The sequence below is a fragment of the Solanum tuberosum genome, unplaced genomic scaffold, assembly GCF_000226075.1.
Source record: "Solanum tuberosum cultivar DM 1-3 516 R44 unplaced genomic scaffold, SolTub_3.0 scf00102, whole genome shotgun sequence".
NCBI lineage: Eukaryota > Viridiplantae > Streptophyta > Magnoliopsida > Solanales > Solanaceae > Solanum > Solanum tuberosum.
The window spans coordinates 783,882-808,652 of NW_006239028.1; the positions used below are offsets into that span (position 1 = coordinate 783,882).

At 35.9% G+C, this 24,771-nt stretch overlaps 4 protein-coding genes across 5 annotated transcripts; 1 reads left to right on the plus strand and 3 right to left on the minus strand.

Annotated features, from left to right (window-relative positions):
• Window positions 1-5,717: 5,717 nt before the first annotated feature.
• Window positions 5,718-12,320, plus strand: LOC102580076 (probable alpha,alpha-trehalose-phosphate synthase [UDP-forming] 7). The gene is made up of 4 exons (XM_006348833.2): window positions 5,718-5,948; window positions 6,218-8,251; window positions 8,771-9,044; window positions 11,288-12,320. The coding sequence occupies exons 2-4, from the start codon at window positions 6,264-6,266 to the stop codon at window positions 11,597-11,599; spliced, it is 2,574 nt and encodes an 857-aa protein (XP_006348895.1). The 5' UTR covers window positions 5,718-5,948; window positions 6,218-6,263; the 3' UTR covers window positions 11,600-12,320.
• Window positions 12,321-12,897: 577 nt separating this feature from the next.
• On the minus strand, window positions 12,898-15,080 carry LOC102580402 (pentatricopeptide repeat-containing protein At2g41080). The gene has a single exon (XM_006348834.2). The coding sequence runs from the start codon at window positions 15,016-15,018 to the stop codon at window positions 13,042-13,044; it is 1,977 nt and encodes a 658-aa protein (XP_006348896.1). The 5' UTR covers window positions 15,019-15,080; the 3' UTR covers window positions 12,898-13,041.
• Window positions 15,081-15,560: 480 nt separating this feature from the next.
• LOC102580747 (ATP-dependent zinc metalloprotease FTSH 2, chloroplastic) lies at window positions 15,561-20,596 on the minus strand. 2 transcript variants are annotated; one of them, XM_006348836.2, is made up of 5 exons: window positions 20,321-20,596; window positions 17,314-18,527; window positions 16,926-17,239; window positions 16,507-16,747; window positions 15,561-16,066 (listed from the first exon to the last, which is right to left on the minus strand). In XM_006348836.2, exons 2-5 carry the CDS (start codon window positions 18,496-18,498, stop codon window positions 15,725-15,727), a joined length of 2,082 nt encoding a protein of 693 aa, XP_006348898.1. In that variant the 5' UTR covers window positions 18,499-18,527; window positions 20,321-20,596; the 3' UTR covers window positions 15,561-15,724. The 2 variants fall into 2 exon arrangements, with proteins under 2 accessions (XP_006348898.1, XP_006348897.1); XM_006348835.2 differs by having other exon boundaries at window positions 17,314-18,554; window positions 20,321-20,595.
• A 1,456-nt stretch (window positions 20,597-22,052) lies between these two features.
• LOC102581312 (RING finger protein 44) lies at window positions 22,053-23,976 on the minus strand. Its single transcript, XM_006348837.2, has 3 exons — window positions 23,338-23,976; window positions 22,990-23,066; window positions 22,053-22,920 (listed from the first exon to the last, which is right to left on the minus strand). The coding sequence occupies exons 1-3, from the start codon at window positions 23,476-23,478 to the stop codon at window positions 22,254-22,256; spliced, it is 885 nt and encodes a 294-aa protein (XP_006348899.1). The 5' UTR covers window positions 23,479-23,976; the 3' UTR covers window positions 22,053-22,253.
• Between the last annotated feature and the right edge of the window lie 795 nt (window positions 23,977-24,771).

Genomic DNA, 24,771 nt, shown 5'->3' on the forward strand with positions numbered 1-24,771 from the left:
TTCCAACTCTCACTTCTAAATAAGGATATATATATATTATATAATCGTATTGTTGGTATCATCTTGTAACTGTGGTAGAAGATGACTATTGGTTCTTGTAACCTACATGACCATTAGTTCTTGTAACTCTCATGGTCATTAGTTTTTTGTTACTCATATGACCGTAACATCTATCCCATTTATCCACTCACTTTAATACCTCTCATTCTACCTATTGATTATGTGGAAGACTTCTTCACCTATAAGTATTGGTGTTTCTTCCTTTGTAAAGTATCTCAAAAAGATGAGAAGTGTGAAATAATATTGTAATGTGTAGTAGTGAAAGAGAGAGTTGAGACATAGAAAAAATGGGAGAAGGGACAGATTTACCCCCGAACTTTAATAAATGGTACGTATATGCCCTCCGTTATACTTTCCGTCCACATAAGCCCCTGCCGTCCAATTATAGGTACACATATACCCCTCTCACTAACGAACCCCTAATTTCTTACACGTGTTTTAATCCTATTGAACTACCCATTTGACCCTTTTTTTAACCCATAACCCAACTATCCGCCCCATAACCCAATACCCACCCAATTTCCTCTAAAAAGGAATCCTAATTAAAACACCCAAATTAACACACCAAAATCAGCCCTTTATAAATTTTTTTCTACCCAAAATTAAAACCCCCACCCAAATACATGATACCCAGATCCAAAAATATAACCCAAATTGCTCAATGGGTAGCGTTGAATCCACATGTGCTTCTCTCTCGCACCGCATCAGAAATGAAATCAAGGAATAATCATTGCTTCAACTCTTTTTCGAGCTCTGAAGAATCTGTCATCGTCAACAACTTGCCACTACTTACTTTACTACTCGTCCCTCCAGCTATTCCTCTTCATCTTCGCAATCGATTTTGTCAGAGATTATCGCCAACGAAATCCCATCATCTGCCTCCTCCAACTTCAGTTTCTCTGTTTGTAGATGTTATCTGTCGGAGTTCAACCAAACATCGTTGTCGCATTAGACAACCTCTAGTTGGCACAAGTCAACAAAGTGAAAATTGTTCCAGATGGAACTAATATCTCTGCTAATTAATCTTCTCAATGACAGCTCCGAGGAGACCAAAGAACACATTCGATATTCAACTTGGCCTGGAAAATGACATTGACTTGTCATTTGCTCAAACCCGACGATATGGTTGGTAGGGTAATCTTGGTGGTGTGCAATTTGGCGGTGTGTCAAGAGGGGACGACTAGGGTTTTGGTGTGTGAGATACGCGGGGACCTCTGACTAGGGAAAAGGGACAGATTTTGGTGTGTTAATTTGAGTGTTTTAATTAGGATAACTTTTAGAGTAAATTGGGTGGGTATTGGGTTGTGGGGCAGATAGTTGGGTTATGGGTTAAAAAAAAGGGTCAAACGGGTAGTTCAATAGGATTAAGACACGCGTAAGAAATTAGGGGTCCGTTAGTGAGAGGGGTATATGTGTACCTATAATTGGATGGCAGGGGCTTATGTGGACGGAAAGTATAACGGAGGGCATATACGTACCATTTATTAAAGTTCGGGGGTAAATCCGTCCCTTCTCCCTAGAAAAATATTCTAAGTCTTCAGCTATATTCACTCTATACAAGAGAATATTTATATGTTGAAGGAAGGTGTTCTTATGTGGAGTTTTGGACTCTTCAACTAATCCAGAGTTGTTTGAATTGTACACGTTATTGGGCTATTGTATCCTGGAAGGGACAAGTCAAGAGTGATACTGTTGGATCGGTGTAGATTATGCCACAGTGGGCTTGAATCTCCTTAAAGAGAGCAAGATATCCGTGCCTCAGCCTATTATCCATTTTTGTCATTTTATTTTCAGCTGTAATATATTATATTTGTGGTATATTACACCAACATTTTGTAATGCTATATTTAATTTATGTGGCTGGTCTATCTGTGTGTAAGTTTCTTCCTTGCTTTCGGAGCTGAAAAGAGCAAGTAAAATAAACGAAATGAGTTGAATGAAAAGATAGAAACTTAGTTGCCTATATAATCCTTGATATATATAAAGACTAGAATAGATGAAGATGATATAATTTCATATATGGAGAAACCAAAATACAATATTATATCAAGGATTGTATCGAGTTCGAGCTCTGGGTATGGAGAAAATCTTGTTGGGAGCGCCATTCCCGAATGGGCCCTGCTGTGCGCGATCCGAATTTAGTCGGAGCTCCAATGTGGGCTCTGGACACCGGGTGGGAAATAAAAAAAAAAGAAGAAAGATATAATTTCATATATGATATATTATTTTCGTTTCAATTTATGTGATACTTTTTTTTTATTTAATTTTTTTAAAAAAGAACTTTCTTTTTATATCTAGTTACAATTCAACATTAAAATTTTATTTTATTTTTAATAATTTAATTTATATTCACATAATTCATAAATTATTTTAGATTATAATTTTTTTAAAATTGATTTTTCATTCTTAAAACTTCATGCCCAATTAAATACTATTACATAGTTCCTTTTAAAAGAAGGAAATTTTTATTTGCACTTCTTATTTTAAGTCCTAATTGCTTATTTGGAGTAGCATTATTCGACCTGTAATTATTAATTAGATAATAAAATAAACTATAAAAAAATAAAACTTGATAGAGTTGAGCGAATTGAGTTATGATCCAATTAATTTCAACCCAAATTATGACTAATTTATCTATTAATTTAACTCATTTTAACCCATTTAAATTTAATTAAAATTACACATTTAACATTTTTAGCGTGACGGATTTACTCGCCATATATATTTAAAAAATGAAAGAAAATGAAAAAAGAAGAATAATATACTATCCTCAAATTTCAGTATTTCATTTGGACGTACAAAATTAGTACTATTATTCACCAATTGCATGTTGAGACTTGAGTGACATCAATAAAATTCAATAATTATATGTTACGGCATCCCTTTAATGAAGTGGTTGTCAATTACTAAGTACTTTGTTATCGAGTCGTAGAAAATAATTTAAAATTTCTTCGTATTGAATAAGACATCTCAAGTTTGAATTTTTAAAAATAGATCAAATAAAATAAAAATCCAAATATAATCGGGCCACAACACAAATACTAAAATATGAAGATTTATTTATCTTTAATCAAAGATCTTGAGTTTGAATTCTTAAAAATAAATTGTATAACATGAGAATCTAAATATAATCGAACCACAACCTGAGTACTAAACATCGAATGAAAGATCGGAAAAAAACTTTATTAAATTTTTTAGTGTGGGATAACTATAGTTTTCTTCTCTTTTTCACTTTTACTAAAAACATATAATTTTAAACTTGGCTTAAGTCATCTACAACCTTTAAAGTTGTCCGCATAAGTCACTTGGACACCTCAACTAGGACTCTTACCTATTGAACACCTAAATTGTTCAAAATATACCTATTAAACACAAACGCTGATGTGGCGAAATAAGTGTAACTCACTGCTGTTGAGCGCGTGAATGGACTTTTTTTAAAATTTTTAAAAATAAATTAGTGCTTATTTTCTTGACACTTGGCATGTATTAATTAAATAACTAAAAACTCATTTAATTAAACATTTATCTCTTTATTTATAAAAGAAAATAACCCCACACCAATGTACAAGTCCTCTTCTTCTTCTTCTTCAACCCACCATTTTAAAGACTTCAAATTCTCTGCCTTTTGTTTTGTTCTTCTATTTTTTTCATTTTTCGTTATAAACAAACTAATTGAATTTGCAAGAAGAAGGAAAATAATTGGACCATTGGAGTTAAAAAGTTAACCGACATTCATGCATCTCTATTTTCAATAACTCCGATCAAGTAACTATCATCGTTCATTAAACTTATTAAAAATGGTATTAAAAAATTGATATTCTTTTGATTTCTCTTCATCGTCGATTTTGAAATAATTTATCGACATCGATTATTTTCACAAAGATTTCAATAACCACAGGAAGAATAGAATACAATGAGTGACAGGGGAAGAAAAAAAAGGCAAAAGATTAGGTGGGTGTATTAGGGCTGGGTGGGAGATATTTTTTTTTTGTTATCGTTAAGGAATCATGGTGGAGTGACAGGAAAGAAGATGAAAAAGAAAGGGCAATGGGTTAATTGGGGGGAGAAATTTTCCTTTTTTATTCTTTTTTCAATTTAATTTTTCTAGATTATTAAAGGCTGAAAATATTTTTCATTTTTCAAAATTAAAAATTTGGACCCATGTGCCACGTGTCGTCATTCTATTCGTGGGTTTTTCAAGAAAATGTGTGTGAATTACACACAATATTTGTAAAGCTAGTTGTCATTTTATTTTATGTTCAATAGATAAATGTTCGTTAATATTAAAGTGTCTAATAGATAAGAGTCCTAGTTAAGGTGTCTAAATGAATTATGCGGACAACTTTAAGGGGCCGTGGATGACTTGAGCATTTGGACAACATCAATCACATTCAACAAATATTTTCTTACTCCCATTATCTCTTAAACAATTTTGGGTGAGTTGTCAATTTTAACATGTATAGAACACATAATATTTTATAATTTATATTTTTTAGATTTAGTACACAAATGTAAGGTCCTCAATATTTAGGCTGTCCAAATATTAATATTTGAGTTGTCCAAATATTAATATTTTTATTAAGTGGTCGGAACACATAAAAATCCAATTCAATCAAGTAAGCCTATCTCATAATTGTAGTATTATTTATAGGACAATAATTTTGGAATTAATAATCCTAGGATCAAACACTAAAACAACTCATTTTCCCTTCTCCTAAAATCAAAATTAAATTGAAAAAAATATATTTATCCTACTTTGTATAGTTTAAACCTAATAAACATTTTATATTAGACTTTGTATATTCTATGTATTCACTAAATAATTTCGTTATTATTAGTTTTAATAATATAATTCATTATCATCAATCGTAAGATAACTTGTTCATCGACTAAACGATCCAAAAAATTGTTTAGTTCGGGGGTTATCCCAATATAAATTTGGGATTAAATTTGTCTATATTTGATTGTGAATATTAGCTAAAACCTTAAAAATATTTATACTAAATTATGCAATTATCCATCTTATATTGAAGGTGAGATTATCTGTCTTAATTAAAATCACGAGATAATCTTAGTCAGTTTTGAATCAAACAATCCTTAGATAAAATTTTTTACACAAGTCCTGGAGGACAAAAGAAGACAGTCTGGTACACTACCCTCTCACTATATATAGGATTCGAGGAACGACTAGACCACAAATATCAATTGCACGCTATCTTACCCTACATTTATGTAAGAAACCGATTGCACATCTCACGAACTCCTGATTGGAGAACAAACCTTTCATATTTCTATCGATGAAAGGTAGCATATTTGAATTAACTCGGACATCATCCATTAATGAAGAGTAACTGATCTAAATCGGCTTGAACACTACCATCGTTTAAAAAATAATGTCAATTCACTCAATTATTTTTGTACCTTTTTTTCTTTTATCCTTATCCCTCCCCTTTTTAGCCTCTTTCGGTTGCCTTAGCTACAAAAAATAGACAATCCAAAAATTGGTTATTTTTAAAATACAAAAAATACTTTCACGTATGCATCGCACGTTTTTATTTATTTATTTATTTTGTTTATTTTTCTAGGTCAGGGTCAAGAAAAGAATCTTTTTTTTTTTTCTTGCAAGATCAGCTATAACTACTCAATTTGTATGCAAAAATAAATAAGGTATTTTTTTTTAAAAAATTTCTCTGGATATTCATAATCCAGCAACTTTCTTTGTACCCATTTGGAGATCACCCTTTTTATTTCACATATATAGAGAACAAATCCCAAATCTTTCTTGTTTTTTATGCTTTATCAAACCCTAAAATCCACCCTCTTCAACTCTAAAGATCGAGTCTTTCACTGAAAAAGATCCAAGATTTGCTGCTTTTTGAATCTTAGAGGTAAAATCTGGCAACCCCATGTTGTTGTTTTTGTGTATTTTATATGATTTTGAAACTTGAACTTTTGAGATTCTTGATTTACTTTGGGTGTTTATTTTCATTTGGGTATGATTAAGATCATTTCTGTATGTTGTTACTTAAATGGGTTTCTGTTTGATTAAGAAAATCAGCTTTTGTTGTGTGATTACGTTTTTAGGTTCTATGGGTTGATTTTGATGTTCTTGAGTTAGGGTTTGTTTGTTAAACTTAAATGTTTGGTGTAATTGCAGAAAATTGAAATTCCCCAATTAGAGGAAGTCAAGAATCTTTGTTAGAATGATGTCTAGATCGTATACCAATCTTTTGGATTTGGCATCTGGGAATTTTCCAGTAATGGGAAGAGAGAGGGATAGGCGACGGATGTCGCGGGTAATGACAGTTCCTGGGAGTATATGTGAACTGGATGATGACCAGGCTGTTAGTGTTTCTTCTGATAATCAATCTTCACTTGCTGGTGATCGGATGATTGTTGTGGCGAATCAGTTGCCATTGAAAGCGAAAAGGAGACCGGATAATAAGGGCTGGAGTTTTAGTTGGAATGAGGATTCTTTGCTTTTGAGACTTAAGGATGGTTTACCTGAAGATATGGAAGTATTGTTTGTTGGGTCTTTATCTGTTGATGTTGATCCAATTGAACAGGATGATGTTTCTAGCTATCTTTTGGATAAATTCAGATGTGTGCCGACGTTTCTTCCACCTAATATTGTGGAAAAATACTATGAGGGATTCTGCAAGAGGCATTTGTGGCCACTTTTTCACTACATGTTACCATTTTCACCTGACCATGGAGGCCGCTTTGATCGTTCTATGTGGGAAGCATATGTTTCTGCCAACAAGATGTTTTCACAGAAAGTGGTTGAGGTGCTTAATCCTGAGGATGATTTTGTTTGGATTCATGATTATCATTTGATGGTGTTGCCCACGTTCTTGAGAAGGCGGTTCAATCGATTGAGGATTGGGTTTTTCCTTCACAGTCCATTTCCTTCATCTGAGATTTACAGGACACTTCCTGTTAGAGAGGAAATACTTAAGGCTCTTCTATGTTCTGACCTTGTTGGATTCCACACTTTCGACTATGCTCGACATTTCCTTTCGTGTTGCAGTCGAATGTTGGGTTTAGAGTACCAGTCTAAAAGAGGTTATATAGGATTGGAATATTATGGAAGGACAGTAGGTATCAAGATTATGCCAGTAGGGATACATATGGGTCACATTGAGTCTATGAAGAAAATTTCAGATAAAGAGCTGAAGTTTAAGGAGCTCAAACAACAATTTGAAGGAAAAACTGTTCTGCTTGGAGTTGATGACTTGGATATTTTCAAAGGTATCAACTTAAAGCTTCTAGCGATGGAGCACATGCTCAAACAGCACCCCAGTTGGCAAGGGCAGGCTGTGCTTGTTCAGATTGCCAATCCTATGAGGGGTAAAGGAATAGATTTAGAGGAAATACAGGCTGAGATACAGGAAAGCTGCAAGAGGATTAATAAGCAATTTGGCAAGCCTGGATATGAGCCTATAGTTTATATTGATAGGTCCGTGTCCAGTAGCGAGCGCATGGCTTATTATAGTGTTGCTGAATGTGTTGTTGTCACAGCTGTTAGGGATGGGATGAACCTGACTCCATATGAATACATCGTTTGTCGACAGGGTGTATCGGGTGCAGAAACAGATTCAGGTGTAGGTGGACCTGACAAGAGCATGCTAGTTGTGTCAGAATTCATTGGGTGTTCTCCTTCCTTAAGTGGGGCGATCCGTATTAATCCATGGAATGTTGAGGCAACTGCTGAGGCAATGAATGAGGCTGTATCAATGGCTGAACAAGAGAAACAGCTACGACATGAGAAGCATTACCGTTATGTCAGCACCCACGATGTTGCTTATTGGTCGAGAAGTTTCTTGCAAGATATGGAGAGAACTTGTGCTGATCACTTTAGGAAAAGATGCTATGGCATTGGTTTAGGCTTTGGGTTTAGAGTTGTTTCCCTAGATCCCAACTTCAGGAAGCTGTCAATTGATGATATTGTGAATGCTTATATCAAGTCTAAGAGCAGGGCCATATTCCTGGACTATGACGGAACTGTGATGCCGCAGAATTCTATCATTAAGTCTCCTAGTGCTAATGTTATCTCCATCCTGAATAAACTTTCTGGTGATCCAAACAACACAGTCTTCATTGTTAGTGGAAGAGGGAGGGAAAGCCTAACCAAGTGGTTTTCTCCTTGTAGAAAACTAGGACTTGCAGCAGAACATGGCTACTTTTTGAGGTCTGTTTCTTCTATTTCCCTGTACAATGTCAATTGATATCAATATTTCCTGCATTCTGGTGTCTAAATGACTAGTGCTTCTTTTGGTTATGTTATCCAAAATATCAATCATTCTAGTTGCTGTGGTCTTGATATGGACTATTCCTGCTTCCTGTATCTACTTTTTGTATGGTGTCTACAAGTCTAGTGTTCTGGTAAAGCAACACTCACTCGGTGTTAGAGCTGATACCATTATCAAAAAAAAAGAAAGGAGTTTTCTTGCAAATGAAGCAAAAGTGATATCGGTCATTTTCATCTCATCATTTTAGGATGCCCCTAACATTTGATATAGCTGTTAGAATTATCTTTAGTATTCTATGCAGCTTTTACATCTTTCAGTACTTCCAAATTCCAATTAGTTCATTAATCCAATCATCCCAGTGCCTTCTCAAATCTCTATTGTGCAAGAATTAGGGTTTGTTGTTTGCCAGGTCAATCTTTTCTCTTTTGTGTTTGCTAATTTTTAGTCTGACAATGCAGATGGGAACGAGAACAGAAATGGGAAGTATGCAGTCAGACCTCTGATTTTGGGTGGATGCAACTTGCTGAACCTGTGATGCAATCCTATACAGACGCTACAGATGGTTCTTGCATAGAAAGAAAGGAAAGTGCTATAGTGTGGCAGTATAGTGATGCGGATTCTGGATTTGGGTTTTCTCAGGCAAAGGAGATGCTTGATCATCTGGAGAGTGTTTTAGCGAATGAGCCGGTTGCCGTGAAAAGCGGTCAGCACATTGTGGAAGTGAAGCCTCAGGCACGTATTACTTATCCCAATTTCCATATGTTTTGATTCATATTTGTTGCTTATATTCCAAGATTTACACTTCAGAAATGTTACCTAGCGTCCTTAGTAAATGACTTCTTCTCGTATTGATTAGTCTCCTCTCCCAAAAACAGTGTTTGATTTCCACTTGCCTGTAATCTGGATAAAACTCTTTTATTAGCTATCGGTGTTTAGATGAGAAATATGATCGTGTTGACCATAGAACCTTATACATCCTTTGGTTTCCTGTATGTGATAATTGTGCTGATCTCCACACTAAGGGTGTGTTTGGTTATGAGGTTTCCAGCTTTTTCCATGTTTGGTTGGTCATGTTATTTTGGAAAACATTTTCTCTGGGAAACAAGTTCATTGTCTCCTTCCCACCCACCTAGCTGTTAACCCCCACCCCTTGACAATCTCACTCCTCGTCCCTACCACTTCACCTTCCCACCCCATCCCACCCTCAAAGTGTTTTGCTTGATTACATATAAATGTTCTTGTGATCATATGTTTTGTTTACTTACCTAACAGTAGAAAATAAGTAAGAAAATGTTTTCCTTATACCAAACACACCCTAAGTATGGCATTTGCTTTATGAGTCGCTAGTTGGTTATATTGCTTATAAGGATGGTGTATATTCTTTTTTAGTAAGTGCGGATGGTAATGCTTTCAAGCTTGCATCAATCTCCATTAGCTATCCCTTTATGTAATTCAGTATTATCATCCTCCCTATTAAATGCATAGGTTATTTTTAGTCCAGCAACATACCCAGTGTAATCCCACAAGGTGGAGTATTGGGAGGGTAGAGCGTACCCTAGCTTGTGCAGGTAGAGTGGTTGTTTCCGGTAGACCATCAACTCAAGGCAAGCATAAACACTACATATATGGAAACATAAGCACTAAGCTGTAACAACAACATGATAATAAAAAGCACAAGACTTGTACTGATGCTAATGCTACTCGTAAGGAAAAACAGAATGCGAACCATCTCAATAATACTAATACTAATACTAATGCTACTCAAAAGGAAAAACAGAATGCAAGACTACCTACTATAGCCTTGTACCCTAATTCTCGACCTCTACACCCTCCCATCAAGGGTCATATCCATGACCCTTGGTGTAAGCTGAAGACTTGGCATGTCCTGCCTAAACTCCTCTCCCCAATACTTCTTCGGCCTACCTTACTCTACCTCTCCTCAATCCCTAACATCAGCCTCTCATACCTCCTCACTAGTGTGTCTTGTGGAACTCCTCTTGACATACTCTAACCATATCAGCCTTGCCTCCTGCATCTTGTCCGACATGGAGGCCACTCCCACTTTTTCCCAAATATCTTCATTTTGACCATAACTCTCTTAAGTAAGCCCACCCATCCATCTCAATATCCTCATCTCCGCAATTTTCATCTTCTGGACATGGGAGTTCTTGACTAGCCAACAACACTCCGCCCCATACAACAAAGTTTTAACTTACTTTCAACTTTTGGCGTCACCTTATCACAAAACACACCAGATGCTAGCGTTCATTTCAACTACCCGCTATAATGCTATGTGCAACATTCTCATCAATCTCCCCATTAACTTGGATAATAGCCCCAGGGTACTTGAAACTCCCTCTCGTGGAGATGACTTGAGAATCCAACTTCGCTTCCACATTACCTTCGCGTGTCACAACACTGAATTTGCACTCCACGTACTCTGCCTTATTTCTACTCAATCCAAAACCTTTAGACTCCATGATCTGTCTCCAGACCTCTAGCCTGTCGTTAACTCTGCGTCTCGTCAACAAGTACTATGTCATCTCCAAATAACATGCACCAAAGCACCTCCCTTTGTATGTGCTGCGTCAATACATGCATCGCCAAAGAAAATAAAAGTGTTATTTTTTAATTGATGTGCCATTAATCCATGCGTAGGTTATTTGCGAGCTAAAGAGCCTTTAGTATTTACTCAAGTAATTGGTTGAGAACTGCAATTTCTTTGCTAGTGACAAGTGACTACCTGGCATATATTTCCTGTCTAGAAAAAGATATTGTTAACGTAATAATTTTAACAACAATAGTAGTGTGTTCTTTTTCACTATTCTGATGGCTATTGTCAAATTCTTGAGTATCTTAAATATATCGTTTTCGTTAACGCTTTTTGACGTGTATTTTTAAGGTTGGTTGCAGTCACTAATGTGTTGATCCTAGCATGTGTTCTGAATAACATTAATTTTCTCTTTTCATTTTAGGGGGTCACCAAAGGTTTAGTTGCAGAAAAAGTCTTTACATCTTTAGCAGTGAAAGGAAAACTGGCGGATTTTGTGCTTTGCATTGGTGATGATAGATCAGATGAAGATATGTTTGAAATCATTGGCGATGCTTTGTCCAGAAATATTATTTCATATGATGCCAAGGTATTTGCTTGCACAGTTGGACAAAAACCTAGCAAAGCAAAGTATTACTTGGATGACACATCCGAGGTGGTGCTTATGCTAGACTCCCTTGCTGATGCCACTGATACTCCAGTGACTTCCGATGATGAACCTGCGGACTCCGACTGAATGTAGCTACCAGATGTTTTGTTTGCTTTGGTTACCTTCTCTACTGAATGTACATTCCAGGTCTGAAGATGGCACATTGTCCATTTGATTTCGGTTTCGAGGTTTAAGAAAGTGGAGTCTCAAATTCTGTTCAATCATTCTTTCCTTTCTGATTGTTCTATTCTTTTATCATTAGCCTGGATGTAATATATCTCTGAGAAGGGGAGAAACATAGAATTGAATGCGCATTCCTAAGACTGCTTGAAAAGAAACCATCAAGTGCTGGAGGGCGACTATCATTTATGCAGAATCAGAGAACCACAAGAGGGGTGGGACGAGCCAAAGATGTTAGACATGGTTTCTGTAAGACCAAATGAGGTAGAGAATTTATTAGTACAGACGAAAGATTTGATCATTCCTGAATTATGCTGGAACTAAATGAAGTTCAGGTTGTTTACACCAATTGTGGTGGCAAAGCTTTAACTGAAGACTGCTTTGTGGCTGCTTGATACTTGAATTGGTAGTATATTGAAGTTCTCTTTTTTAAAGTTGGTCGCATGTGGACCTAGTTTAGATTAGCATTGTGTCAGTGGGCATGGCTGTGACTAGCAATAAGCATCAACTATGTTGGATTGAGTCAGTGGTTTTGGTAGTCTTCTTGCTGTACAGTATATGGTTAATGATGTGAATTGAGAAGATTTCTCTGCTCTTTTATGGTCCTATCAAATGCATTGTGTGGATATAAGTCGATGCAAAAATGTTTCGTTTTACAGTCTAGGGTTTTCTAATCGTAAAGGGCTCTGCCACTTATCGTAGGCTCTGATACCAAGTTTATTATGCTCTAAATTCCAAGTATCCTTGACCACCACTTGGCTACCACTCCCGTCGAGTGAACCCTTTATCCATTAAAGTTAGTTTTTTTTTTGTCTTTAAGTAATTTTATTGCAAGTACCAGTAACAAATACAGTGCTGGAATTTAGAAGCACTGCAGTAGAAAGACTTATATCCAACTTAGAAAAGCTATGTACAAATTTAAGTAAATCATGCACATTAAATGTCTTGTTTATTTGATGTAATTGTTTATGATTATTGCAACTTTCCTTATGCAGTGAACATGTGTGCAAACTAGTTACATATTATGTCCAAAGTTAAGAGCCTACAACAACAAACAACAACGTATACAGTGTGTGGAGTGCGAAGAGGCTGAGTGTGTACGCAAGCCTTACCTTACCTTGTGAGAGGCTGTTTCCAAAGTTAGAATTTTACTTGAAGTTATTTGGAAGCTAAATAAATTCAGTACAAAATTCCAAATATTGGCCTTTCAATATGAATGGAAATTTATAGAATCTCTTTCAAGTTTTGAATAATGTTACAAGTAATGGAGGAATAATGGTTCAAAAACAGGCTCTGAGTGAAAAGGGGGATGTCTATAACTTACAGTAAGATTGTCAAATGTAACCTCCTTACCAATAATCTCCACAAGAACAACAGCCATCTTTGAAGTGATGAAACCTACTGGAATCGCGTACAATTATTTCTCGTTTTTTCATCTGGGATATGTACTTAATAGCCATGTGACAATCACCACAAATTCGTAAATTCTTCATTATCCTGATTGGAAAACCCTCCGGGGTGTTCATCAGCGCAAAAGCAATGGCTAATTTTTCACTGTGATGGACCAAGTTATACTCTTTTTCCTCTAATTCCATGTCATGCAAAACGGATCCTGTATCAGGAACATAGCCCTCTAACTTCAGTTCTGCAATCAATTCCTTTAAGTATACATCAACCTCGTCCGATTGTGGATGAGATTTATCACCAATAATAAAGTGGTGAACCTGGTTCTTCAACTCCAGCCAGCTTATTCCTGGTTCTTTCTTTACTCCCCTATCCTTCATTGATTTCCTCACTTCAGAAACACTCTTCCATCTTTTAGCAGATGCTTGAACATTAGCAAGGAGCACATATGAAGCAGAATCCTCAGGATCAATCCTCAAAACTTCTTCAGCTATGCTTCTAGCCATATCTGCATTTTTATGAATTTTACAGGCCGACAGCAACGTCTTCCATATGACACCATCTGGCTTCACAGGCATAGATCTAATAAGAGCTTCAGCCTCCTGCAAACAGCCTGCTCTTCCTAGGAGGTCAACCACACATGTATAGTGCACCAGTTGAGGCTCCACATTGTACTTTTCCACCATCAAGTCGAAAAATTCAAGCCCTTCATCCTTCATCCCACTATGACTACAGGCATAGAGCAAACTCAAGAGAGTAATATGGTTAGGTGCTAGTCCTTCCTGCTCCATACGATGAAACAACTCAACAGCATTCTTTCCCATCCCATGAAACCCATAAGCAGAAATCATAGCACTCCATAAAACAATATCAGCTTCCTCCCTTTCCTCGAAAATCTTTTCAGCTTCATCTAGACACCCACATTTTGAATACATGCTAATCAAGGAACTTACAACTGCAACCACAGAAATTGCACCAGTTTTTATAACGTCAGAATGAATCTGCTGCCCCTGTCCTATTGTAGCCAGCTCTGAACACGAGCTGATCACGCTAACAAACGTTATCTTATCCGGTCTAAACCCAGCGATTTTCACCAAATTATACAGCTCCAATGCACCTTCGAAACACCCATTCTGAGCCCTACCAGCAATAAGAGTATTCCAAGCTGCCATAGTTTGATCTGGCATCGACATGATCACAATCTCTCCCTCTCTTAAGCTACCAGACCTCATATACATGTGTGCCAACGAACTTGCAACAACAAAATCGCCCTGTAAGCCCAATTTCAATCCACAACCATGAACCTGTCTGCCCTTATTCAAATCCTTCAAACCAGCACAACCTCTTAAAACACTTCCAAGAGTAAATGCATCAGGCAAGTAACCAAACCCATACATCTGCGAAAACAAACTCAACGCCCTCTCATTAAACTCAAACTGAGTCAACCCAGTAATCATAGCATTCCAAGAAGCCAAATTTCTCTCACCCATTTCATCAAACACCTTAGAGGCACTTTCCAAATCGCCAATTTGAACATACCCACCAATCAAAATGTTAAAAGACATGACATTTCTTTTAGGCAATTTATCAAACAGTGAAACTGCAATATCTAGCTGACCCAATTTTGAGTAAGCATTAAGCAGGTGATTGGAAACAAACTTGTCCCTGAAACACCCAGATGTTACTATGAGAGAATGCAGCTGTTTGGTGAGGGAAAAGGACTTTTCTTGGATGCATGCTTGTAAAAGGTAAGAGAAATGAGATGGGTTGTCCCATATTAAGAAAGAGAACTTGTTGAAAGCTTCTTTTACGTAACCTTGAGAACATAGAATTGAAAGCTCAGTGGCGGCTGCCGAGAACCGGCGAGTGTTTGCTGACCGGAGGTGAAGAAATCTCAGAGGTCTCACACAAGACTGTCCCATTCATTTGAGCTTATTTTGGCATACCTTTATAAGTTGTCTATTGATTTGTTTTTTATCTAAAAGAATTAACATAAATAGCCGTCCACATAATCACTTAAAATTATCGTAATATATGTAATTGTATAATTTTGTATATCGACTAAGAAAAACAAACAATAAATCCGACTGGTTATTTAAGCAAAGATTATTGTTTGAACTTCTATGGCCAGATATTGTTCCCACTCGTTAACAATCATGTGTAGGTAAACTCAGCATCAGAGTGTGTTTTTAATATACATGAGTGATAGTTTAAGTAGATAAATAAAACAATGTATAGTTAAAGATAATTCCTCTGAGATCACTTATCTCAAATGAAAAAAGTAGTAGTTTATTCCGGGTCAGACCCCACTTTTGGAATAATATTAGTATGTTGTTGCTATGAGAGGCTCAAGGGTAAGAACTTATTCGTACCTGATGTTTAAACTAACCCCTTGATGAATTGGGTCGTGACAAGGAGTTTGTGCACTGAGTAATGCTCAAAGCAAGGGAAACAACTCATAGCATTACAATGAAGAAAAGACTAATTCTATTTCAAATGTGAAAAATTGCTTCCAACACAAATGCACAAAAGTGTTTTAACTTTCTTATAGTCTATTGTTTATACTCTAGATCAATTAGGTGGATAAGTGTATATGAATTGTACAAGTTGCAGTATATGTTCAAGCTATTATACAGCTGCTGGGGTAGGTACAGCAGCAGGGACGCGGTTTTCAGCAGGAATTTCAACAAATTCTGAGAGAATAGCACGGAATTCATCTCCAGTCATCGTCTCCTTTTCAAGAAGGACTTCCACAATCTTATCAATTGCTTCACGGTTGCTGCGGATTTGGCTCAATGCAATCTCATATGCTCTGTCTGAAAGCTTCTTCACAGCAACATCAATGTCTTCAGCTAGCTTTTCTGACATTGAGTTCCTGGCCATCATTCTCATGATTACATCACCACTTTGGGCTGAAGTATCCATGAGTGACCATGGGCCAAGTTCAGACATCCCAAAAGTGACAACCATCTGCATACACAGTTTGTCATTTTACAGGACTAAGTCATCGAGAACGAGATCTTCAGAATGATAAGTTTCAGACTTAAAAAAGAAGATAAAACTACCCGCTCCGTTCCAATTATGTGGCACTATTTTGTTGTTAGTCTTATCCAAAATGAATGTCACGTTTCTATATTTGAAAACAATTTTAACTTTAGACTTCTCATTCATAGAAATTTCATGGCATGTTTAAGATCACAAGTTCCAAAAATCTTTCAAACTATACCACATAAATTGAAACAGAGGGAATAACTATATCGCTCATTATCTCTATAATCTTTTGAAGGAAAGAGGGGAGTATAGGTTAATTCAAACCAATCAATCTGTAGAGTTTCTAGTCTCCACAGATTACCTCAACATATATTCCGTTCCAGAATCCTTAACACGAAAAATACAGTGAACATGTATACCTGTTTTGCCAAACCAGTGATCTGCTGCAAATCACCAGCAGCACCAGTGGTCACTTCAGGTTCACCAAAGATCACTTCTTCTGCAGCTCTTCCACCAAGTCCACCAACAATTCTAGCAAAGAGTTGCTGCTTGGATATTAAGGTTGGGTCATCTGCAGGAATGAACCAGGTCAAACCTTTTGCCTGACCACGTGGGATTAGAGTGACCTTTTGTACAGCATCATGCCCTGGAGTGAGAGTTCTGCAAGGCAAAGAACACATAGTGCCATTAGAGGCTCACCAGGATATTCTGTTGAAATCACTGCTGGGTAATTAAAATGCCAACACAATAATAGAGTCATAATATTGTCATAAAAAATGCTTATATGATAGATGCAAATTGGGAGCTAGGAGTAAATAGCTAATGGTGAAGCACTCACCCACAGATGGCATGTCCAACTTCATGATATGCCACCAGACTCTTGCTCTTGCCATCAGTCATGACTGTTCCTTCCATACCAGCCACTATCCTATCAATTGAATCATCAATCTCTTTGGATGCGATTGCTGTCTTACCACGTCGACCTGCAAGAATGGCTGCTTCATTTAAGAGGTTAGCAAGATCTGCTCCACTGAAACCAGGTGTCCTCATGGCTATGACTTCAAGAGACACATCTGAATCAAACTTCTTGTTGCCGGCATGAACCTTTAAGATCTCTGTTCTTCCCTTGATGTCTGGAACATCCACGGATACCTAGATAAGAGCTGTAAATTTTAGTTTCTTGCAAAAGTCTCAGTTAAAAAACGGAGGCAAGGACAGATGCTTACTTGTCTATCAAATCGTCCTGGCCTCAGCAAAGCAGAGTCAAGAATATCTGCACGATTGGTTGCCGCAACAACTATTATACCAGTATTTCCTTCGAAACCATCCATTTCAGTCAATAGTTGGTTCAGGGTCTGTTCCCTTTCATCATTTCCTCCTCCAATTCCAGTCCCTCTTTGCCGCCCAACAGCATCAATTTCATCAACAAATACAATGCAAGGAGCATTTTCCTTGGCCTTCTTGAAAAGATCACGGACTCGAGAGGCTCCAACACCAACAAACATCTCAACGAATTCTGAGCCTGAAATTGAGAAAAATGGAACACCTGCTTCACCAGCAATTGCCTTTGCTAGCAAGGTTTTCCCAGTACCAGGAGGACCAACAAGAAGAACACCTTTTGGAATACGAGCCCCCACTGCAGTAAATCTCTCAGGTTTCTTCAAAAATTCTACGACCTCCATAAAATCTTGTTTTGCTTCATCTACACCAGCAACATCATCAAATGTCACACCAGTGTTTGGCTCCATTTGGAACTTAGCCTTTGATTGACCAAATGCTAGTGGGTTACCAGGCCCACCAGGACCTCCCATTCCTCCGTTAGACCGCCTTGATAGCAGGAAAAGACCACCAATCAAAATAAGCGGGAAAGCCAGATTTCCAATCAAGTTGAATATGAGAGAACCTGAGTCCTCTTGAGCATTGTGAGCAGCAAAATCAATGTTCTTTTCCCGGAACTTTTGAAGGAGTTCCTGGCTGAGTCCAGGTAGTTGTACCCTAACTCTTTGCACCCGGTTTCCCAATTCTGGAGATACAGCTTCTACAATAGCTATGGTTCCGTTTTCAAACAAATCTACTTTTTGCACCCTATCCTTGTCCAGATACTCCAAAAATCTAGAATAAGACATCCTTGAGTTAGAAACACCTTGCTCATCAGCATAGGCTTTCCCATTACCTAACAAAGCAGGCACTCCAAGCCCAACATTTCCAAGCAATAATTTGAGAAAGCCTCTTCTTCCTTCATGTGGCCCTTGCTGAAGGGATGCTTTTACAACTACTCTTGATGTTTTTCTAGATGATGGAAGATTTGAGGAGTATGAAATTTTTCTGCCATAGATCTCCTTCCTAAAAACTTTCTGTGTTCTATGGGTAAACAAATCATTTCCTGCTATGCATACTGATGAAGTAGCCATGTTGATACACTCAGAAAAGAAGCAAGAACCTGCACAGTTCACTTCTAATGATAAATCTGCAAAGGAAACATGATAAAGTTGACAACTGCAAGTTACAAGGAAATAAATCAATCAGGCAAAGGACTGACATCATGCCCATATAAATTACTTCAAAAATTATTGGGAAAACACTGGTATGACAACTTTTTCCCTTTTGTGTTCTTCATCTCAAGTAGCACTGATCTCAATGATGACAATTCAGCAACCCATTTTAAGCTTATTTCATCTATCAAAAAGAACTCCTAGTTCCCTTTATTGATGGCATGTAAATGCTTCGCAACTGATTTTTGAAGTTAACCTATATTACATGAATCATTTACTTTTAGAATACCTGTATCAAACAGATCTGATATAGGTATGGGTTATTCATGCATATTCTTTAAAATACACGAAAAATTAATAAGGAACTGCAAGCATACATAACGATACTTGCACACATCTGTACTCTATTGGTTTACCATGTATATAATACAAGTATAACAAAGAAAAATAGTTTAAAACATGAATCTCCATTTAAGTTTTAAAAACCCATAAAATATCAAAAGAATCCTCAAATCTTCACATTTACATAGATAGTTAAAAAGAGACATGATTCCGAATGCTTCTTTCAATTTCAAATTGTGCAATTTGCAAGAGAGTGAAGGAGACCCATCCTTAAAGTAAAAATCGCTCGTTTTAAGCCTTTGATTATTTCCAATTTCAACATTTCCTCTAGAAAAATGTTAGCTTGGCACCTGGGTACCTTCCCTCATAATTAACCAAAATATGAAAGTGAGACAAGTAACAGCACACTTTGTTATGCCAAAATTTCAAATCCAAAACCAACCTTGAAGTAAAAAATCCCTTTTCCCAATTTCAACTTTCAAGAAACTAAGCCAAATCTATATTGTTTTTGGTTTCCCACCCAGTATCCAATACCCACTTCAACGCCCAACTAATCCAGGTTCACATATCGAAAAGTCTATTTTCAGAGCTAAAGTGCAAACTAAACCAAATCTTAATGTGGGTGTCTCTTTTCATATACAAACTACAGCCTACAGGTGAAGGATCATCCACTGAGGCATTATAACAAACAATTATTTCCAATTTCAACACTTTCTGTAGAAAAATGTGTCTCTTTTTATATACAAACTACAGCCTACAGGTGAAGGATCATCCACTGAGGCATTATAACAAACAATTATTTCCAATTTCAACACTTTCTGTAGAAAAATGTGTCTCTTTTTATATACAAACTACAGCCTACAGGTGAAGGATCATCCACTGAGGCATTATAACAAACAATTATTTCCAATTTCAACACTTTCTGTAGAAAAATGTTAGCTTGGCATCTGGGTATCACTTCCCTCATCATTATCCAAGCTATCAAAGTGAGACAAGTAACAACACACTTAGTTATGTCAAAAATTCAAATAAAAAATCAACCTTGAAGTAAACAAAAATCCCCTTTCCCCCATTTCAAGAAACTAAGCCAAAGCTATATTCTTTTTGGTTTTCCCACCCAGTATCCAGTACCCACTTTGGAGCCCAACTAATCCAGATTCGCGCCAAGTGCATATTTTTGTGTGTGGGGGTGGGGGGTAAAGATCAAACTAAACCAAATCTTGATGTGGGTGTTTCTTTTTCATTTACAAACTACAGCCTACATGTGAAAGATCATTCACTGAGGCATTATAACAAACAGTTTGTGAGCCAAACATAAAAGGGCAGCTAGTAATTTCAAATTCAGAGCTAAAGCATTCAAATACAAGTCTAGCAGTAGTAGAAGAGTAAGAGAAAGTACCTGATAAGTTGAAAGAGGGAAGATTACTCAGTAACAGAAAGGGTTGTAAGGGAAGAAGATGATGATGAAGAAGATGAGTCGTAAGGTTAATTTAGAGGTTACAGATGTGGCTTGGGATTTGGGTACGTGGCTTTATCTCAATGGATGATTCTGAGATATATTTTCTGAGAATGTTTTTGGATTTTCATGGCAGATTTTCATCAATCTGAGTGGCCAGTAATTTAGTCAAATTGCTTCTATTTCTTGCCTTAGGTGGTTTTATCATAACCATACAAGCAATTTATGTGGTGTATATGGTGGGACAATGAGCTTAGCACTTTGTTTAGTTGGTTTTTATATCATAATTTCATAATATATCGTATTATATTATATTATATTATATTATATTATATTATATTATATTATATTATATTATATTATATTATATTATATTATATTATATTATATTATATTGTGTTGTTTTAATGAAACAACGTTTTGATAGATGTATCGTTCTCCTTCGTTATATAATGTCATATATCCATGATTTGAATGATAAATCTATAAGAAATTGTAGGGTACGTGGTACAACTATTATGGAAAGAAAATATTAAGGTAACGACACAATTACACCAAATCAGTCGTTATACAAAATGAGTCTTATTGTGTTACCAAACGACGGATGTAAACGATATGATATGATAAAATTTAAGTAACAATCAAAACAAATATTGTATTTAAACTAATAATACAATATAATACAACGGGTAACAACCATCCAAACAAAGTGTAGATGGAATTGTAACTTCTGTAATTTTCTGTTTGTATGTGTTGTTAGTTTAAATATAGTATATTTATGTTGATTGTTAAATTTTTTGTATTGTATCCCCGCCCAAAAACAAATTGGGTAGAACTGAATAACATTTGTTTAGATCTTGTATTTGTTATAGAAAATGATTTATTCAATATTTGCAAAATTATTACTAATTTAGAATTTAGTAACAAAAGATAAAATTCAATACTTCTAAACTTCAAATCTTAGATTCGTCTCTGACCTTATAGAAGAGTTTGATTAAGAGTAGGATGAATTTTTTTAAGTTTAGTAGCTTTATAATTTAGTTAGTATGATGCAGTGAAATAGTTTAAACTACTCCCTCCGTCCACTTTTATTTGTCATGTTGTGTTTTTCTAAATTCAATTTGACTAAAATTTAGATATTCAAAAACTATATGAAAAATACTACAAATTACAATTTTTTACATATCAATATGATGAAAAAATACATCGTAAAATATTGGTCAAAGTTTTTATAATTTAACTCTAAAAAAGTAAACTATGATAATTAAAAGTGGACGGAAGTAATATGTACAAGACCTTTAATCGGAAATTAGTCAGCCTAAAAGGATTAGATTTGTTACTTTTGATGGACAACTTGCTTTTATATATAAGCATCTGAAGAAGTGACTGCAATTTCAATATACCTCTCTATCCCGATTCATGTGACAGTCTAAATTTCAAGAGTCAAACTGTATAATTTTAACTTTTAACCTTTTCAAAATAAAATTTACATACAATTTGAAAACTACGTTAAAAAAGTATTATAAATCTCGATAAATTCATAATTCAAGATATTGAAAAGATATATGAGAAAATTACCGTCAAAATAAGACTAGTAGTTTGAATCTCGAAATTCGAAAGGTGCCACATAAATTGAGACGGAGCGAGTAATAGATAACAAACAATTGCAAAGTAGCTTGACAAATCTCCACTTACAAGAATCTAGACCTTATCAAAACATGTACATACATCAAGTTGTGAAAGAGACATTTTTTTATTAAAGTAAGATATAATTCATTTGTAAGACAGAACAAATACATGTTCTGGTTGTGTGTTCATACAAGTAATAAACCAAAGGCAAGTAGTAACATTAGCCTAAAAATTTAAGCAACCCCACTTAGCCTCTTGTTAATCTTGGTAAGAGAAGGGATCTAATTTGATCCAATTCAAAAGTTTCATCAAATGCTCTCATTATAGAAATTAGGCCCCTTTCCATCATCAAGTCATGTGGTGGCATTGTGTTTGTTGCTCTACTAGTCCTTGGCGCCGATGAGTCTGTTGTGTCCTGTTTCATCCTTTCACAGATAGCAAATCGACAGACAGGGCACGAGCCATGATTTGTCACCCATGGAACGATGCAGTCTTCGTGGAACATATGACTACATGGTGTGACTGTCACCATTTCTTTAGGCTCAAAATCTTCTAAGCAAATTGAACATCTTTTGCCATCTTCATCCTTGCTCGATTCGTTGGTGGTAGTGTTGTTTATGTTATTGTTCAAGCCTCTAAAGTAAAGGCCAACTTGTTTTGCAATTTTTGCTTGTACAGGATTGTAGATCTCTTTCTTGAGCTTATTCAAGGTTGCCTTTTGCTCATTTGGGCTCAATTTTGATTCATCTCTCGACGTGTCATTGCTCTGCATAAACCATGGAGGAGGAGGAGAATCAAATGGAAGTTGGCTTGGTCTCTGATATGATCCATGTCTTGGTACATCATCATTATGGACTAGAACGCGAACAGGAGGATGAGTTAGCCTACGTCGTGGTTGGCCTGGATATGGATAGCTGCAAGTGGTTCTTGAAATGATCAATCTTGGATTTTGACAAAAAAAAAAAGATAGAAGATAAGTTTACCTTGTTGCACCAGTAGGTACTAGAAATGGGCTCTCTGTTACAGGCAACCATGGATCATGAACGACACGTCTAGGATTCTGTGCAACACAAAACACTTCTAAATCAAATCAATTATATGAACTCTCTTTAGAATTGGATTCAAGATTTAAACTTGATACGTTCAACCTTTAAAGTTCTCAACACTGAACTAACATGTATATCTACTTCTCTGTGCAACACAAAACACTTCTAAATCAATTATAGGAGCTTTCTTTAGAGTCGGATTCAGAATTTAAGTTTGATATGTTCAACCTTTAAAGTTCTCAACACTGAACTAACATGTATATCAATGTTTCATGTCGAGAATACCTGAGGGATATCCCGGGGAGGCGGAGGACGAGGGAAAATGGGTTGCCATCTGTGCTCAGGTCCATGTGAATTAGGATCATGCCACTCTCCATTGCTCCAATTTTCATATGGTGTAAAATTATGAGGCCTGTTGCTGTTCATGTTTGTAGAATTTCCTCTTGATTACCCTTGTTCAGTTTTGGGAGAATTAATGGCACAATATATTTGATGTATAGCAGCTTTTGAGTTTCTCTTTAAATTACTACTATAATACTGTGTGTTGAGGTGAAATGTTATTCTTTTTCTCAATCAAAAGGTGCTTGTCTAATAGAGAAGCAAAGAATCCTGTTCTTGGCTGTGTGTTGTGTAGTTGGTATAAGTGACTTGGTTCTGGAGAAAGATTCTTTTCATAATTTAACTTGGGGTGTGTTTGATAAGGAGGAAAACATTCTTGAATTTTCTCGTTGATCAAAATTTTTGAAAAATATCTTCTTAAAAAAAATGCTCAATTTTGCTTATCTAGTATGAAAAATCAACCAATAGTTTATCACCTAGTTCCTAATTTACCCTTACTATAAACTATAATCATTTCCCTAATCATTAAATTTACTACTCCCTTTGTCCAACAATAGTTGTCCACTATTGGCTTGATACCGAAATTAAAAAGCAGTAAATGATATAGGTAATTTTACCAAAACACCCTTATTAAATACTCCCTCTATTCATTTTTAATCGTCATAGTTTCCTTTTTAGAGTCAAACTATAAGAACTTTGACTAAGATTTTACGATGTATTTTTTCATCATATTGATATGCAAAAAGTTGCAATTTATAGTACTTTTCGTATAGTTTTTGAATATATAATTTTTTGGTTTATAATATCAAATTAATGTAATCTAATTTAACTTTCGAAAAGCGCAACATGACAATTAAAAGTGGACGGAGGGTGTATAAGTCATTTAAACTTTGAAAAATGAATAGTATTTAATAGCAAGAGTAAAATAGACAGAACATGATAAATTATTCATTGATTTCATAAACTGAACAAATATTGTTGGACATCCCAAAATAGTATAGTAGACAATTAAAGATGGACGGTAGAAGTACTAAAATTGTCATTCTATTTATTGTTCTTGTGTTAAGTCAATACTTTTTGGGATAATATTTTCTGCTTACTTAGCAAACACCAGAAAATAAATAAGAAACCAACTTATTTCCACATGTTCCATTTTCCTCCCTACCAAACACACCCTTAAAGTGAGTTTCCAGTGCAGCAAGATCAACGGATGACAGTTCCTGTCTTTCACTGACTTGTCGTTTTACAGAGTTTTGATGAATCAGATATTTGGAATTTCAGAAGCAGAACCGTCATAAGTGAGAAAGGAATCAAATTCTAAAGAACGGAAGCTAGAGGAGACTGAACGTATGAATAATAAATTCATGGAGTGGAACGGTC

What these genes read in the sequence shown, in the direction of transcription:
- LOC102580076 (XM_006348833.2), top strand. Translation starts at nt 6,264, where the DNA reads ATGATGTCTAGATCGTATACCAATCTTTTGGATTTGGCATCTGGGAAT. An exon ending in GAACATGGCTACTTTTTGAG is followed by an intron (nt 8,252 to 8,770) that starts GTCTGTTTCTTC and finishes CTGACAATGCAG; the next exon opens with ATGGGAACGAGAACAGAAAT. An exon ending in TTGTGGAAGTGAAGCCTCAG is followed by an intron (nt 9,045 to 11,287) that starts GCACGTATTACT and finishes TTTTCATTTTAG; the next exon opens with GGGGTCACCAAAGGTTTAGT.
- LOC102580402 (XM_006348834.2), bottom strand. Translation starts at nt 15,018, where the DNA reads ATGGGACAGTCTTGTGTGAGACCTCTGAGATTTCTTCACCTCCGGTCA.
- LOC102580747 (XM_006348836.2), bottom strand. Translation starts at nt 18,498, where the DNA reads ATGGCTACTTCATCAGTATGCATAGCAGGAAATGATTTGTTTACCCAT. An exon ending in CAGGACGATTTGATAGACAA is followed by an intron (nt 17,240 to 17,313) that starts GTAAGCATCTGT and finishes GCTCTTATCTAG; the next exon opens with GTATCCGTGGATGTTCCAGA. An exon ending in GTTGGACATGCCATCTGTGG is followed by an intron (nt 16,748 to 16,925) that starts GTGAGTGCTTCA and finishes TTTGCCTTGCAG; the next exon opens with AACTCTCACTCCAGGGCATG.
- LOC102581312 (XM_006348837.2), bottom strand. Translation starts at nt 23,478, where the DNA reads ATGAACAGCAACAGGCCTCATAATTTTACACCATATGAAAATTGGAGC. An exon ending in CTCCCCGGGATATCCCTCAG is followed by an intron (nt 23,067 to 23,337) that starts GTATTCTCGACA and finishes TGTGTTGCACAG; the next exon opens with AATCCTAGACGTGTCGTTCA. An exon ending in GTACCTACTGGTGCAACAAG is followed by an intron (nt 22,921 to 22,989) that starts GTAAACTTATCT and finishes AACCACTTGCAG; the next exon opens with CTATCCATATCCAGGCCAAC.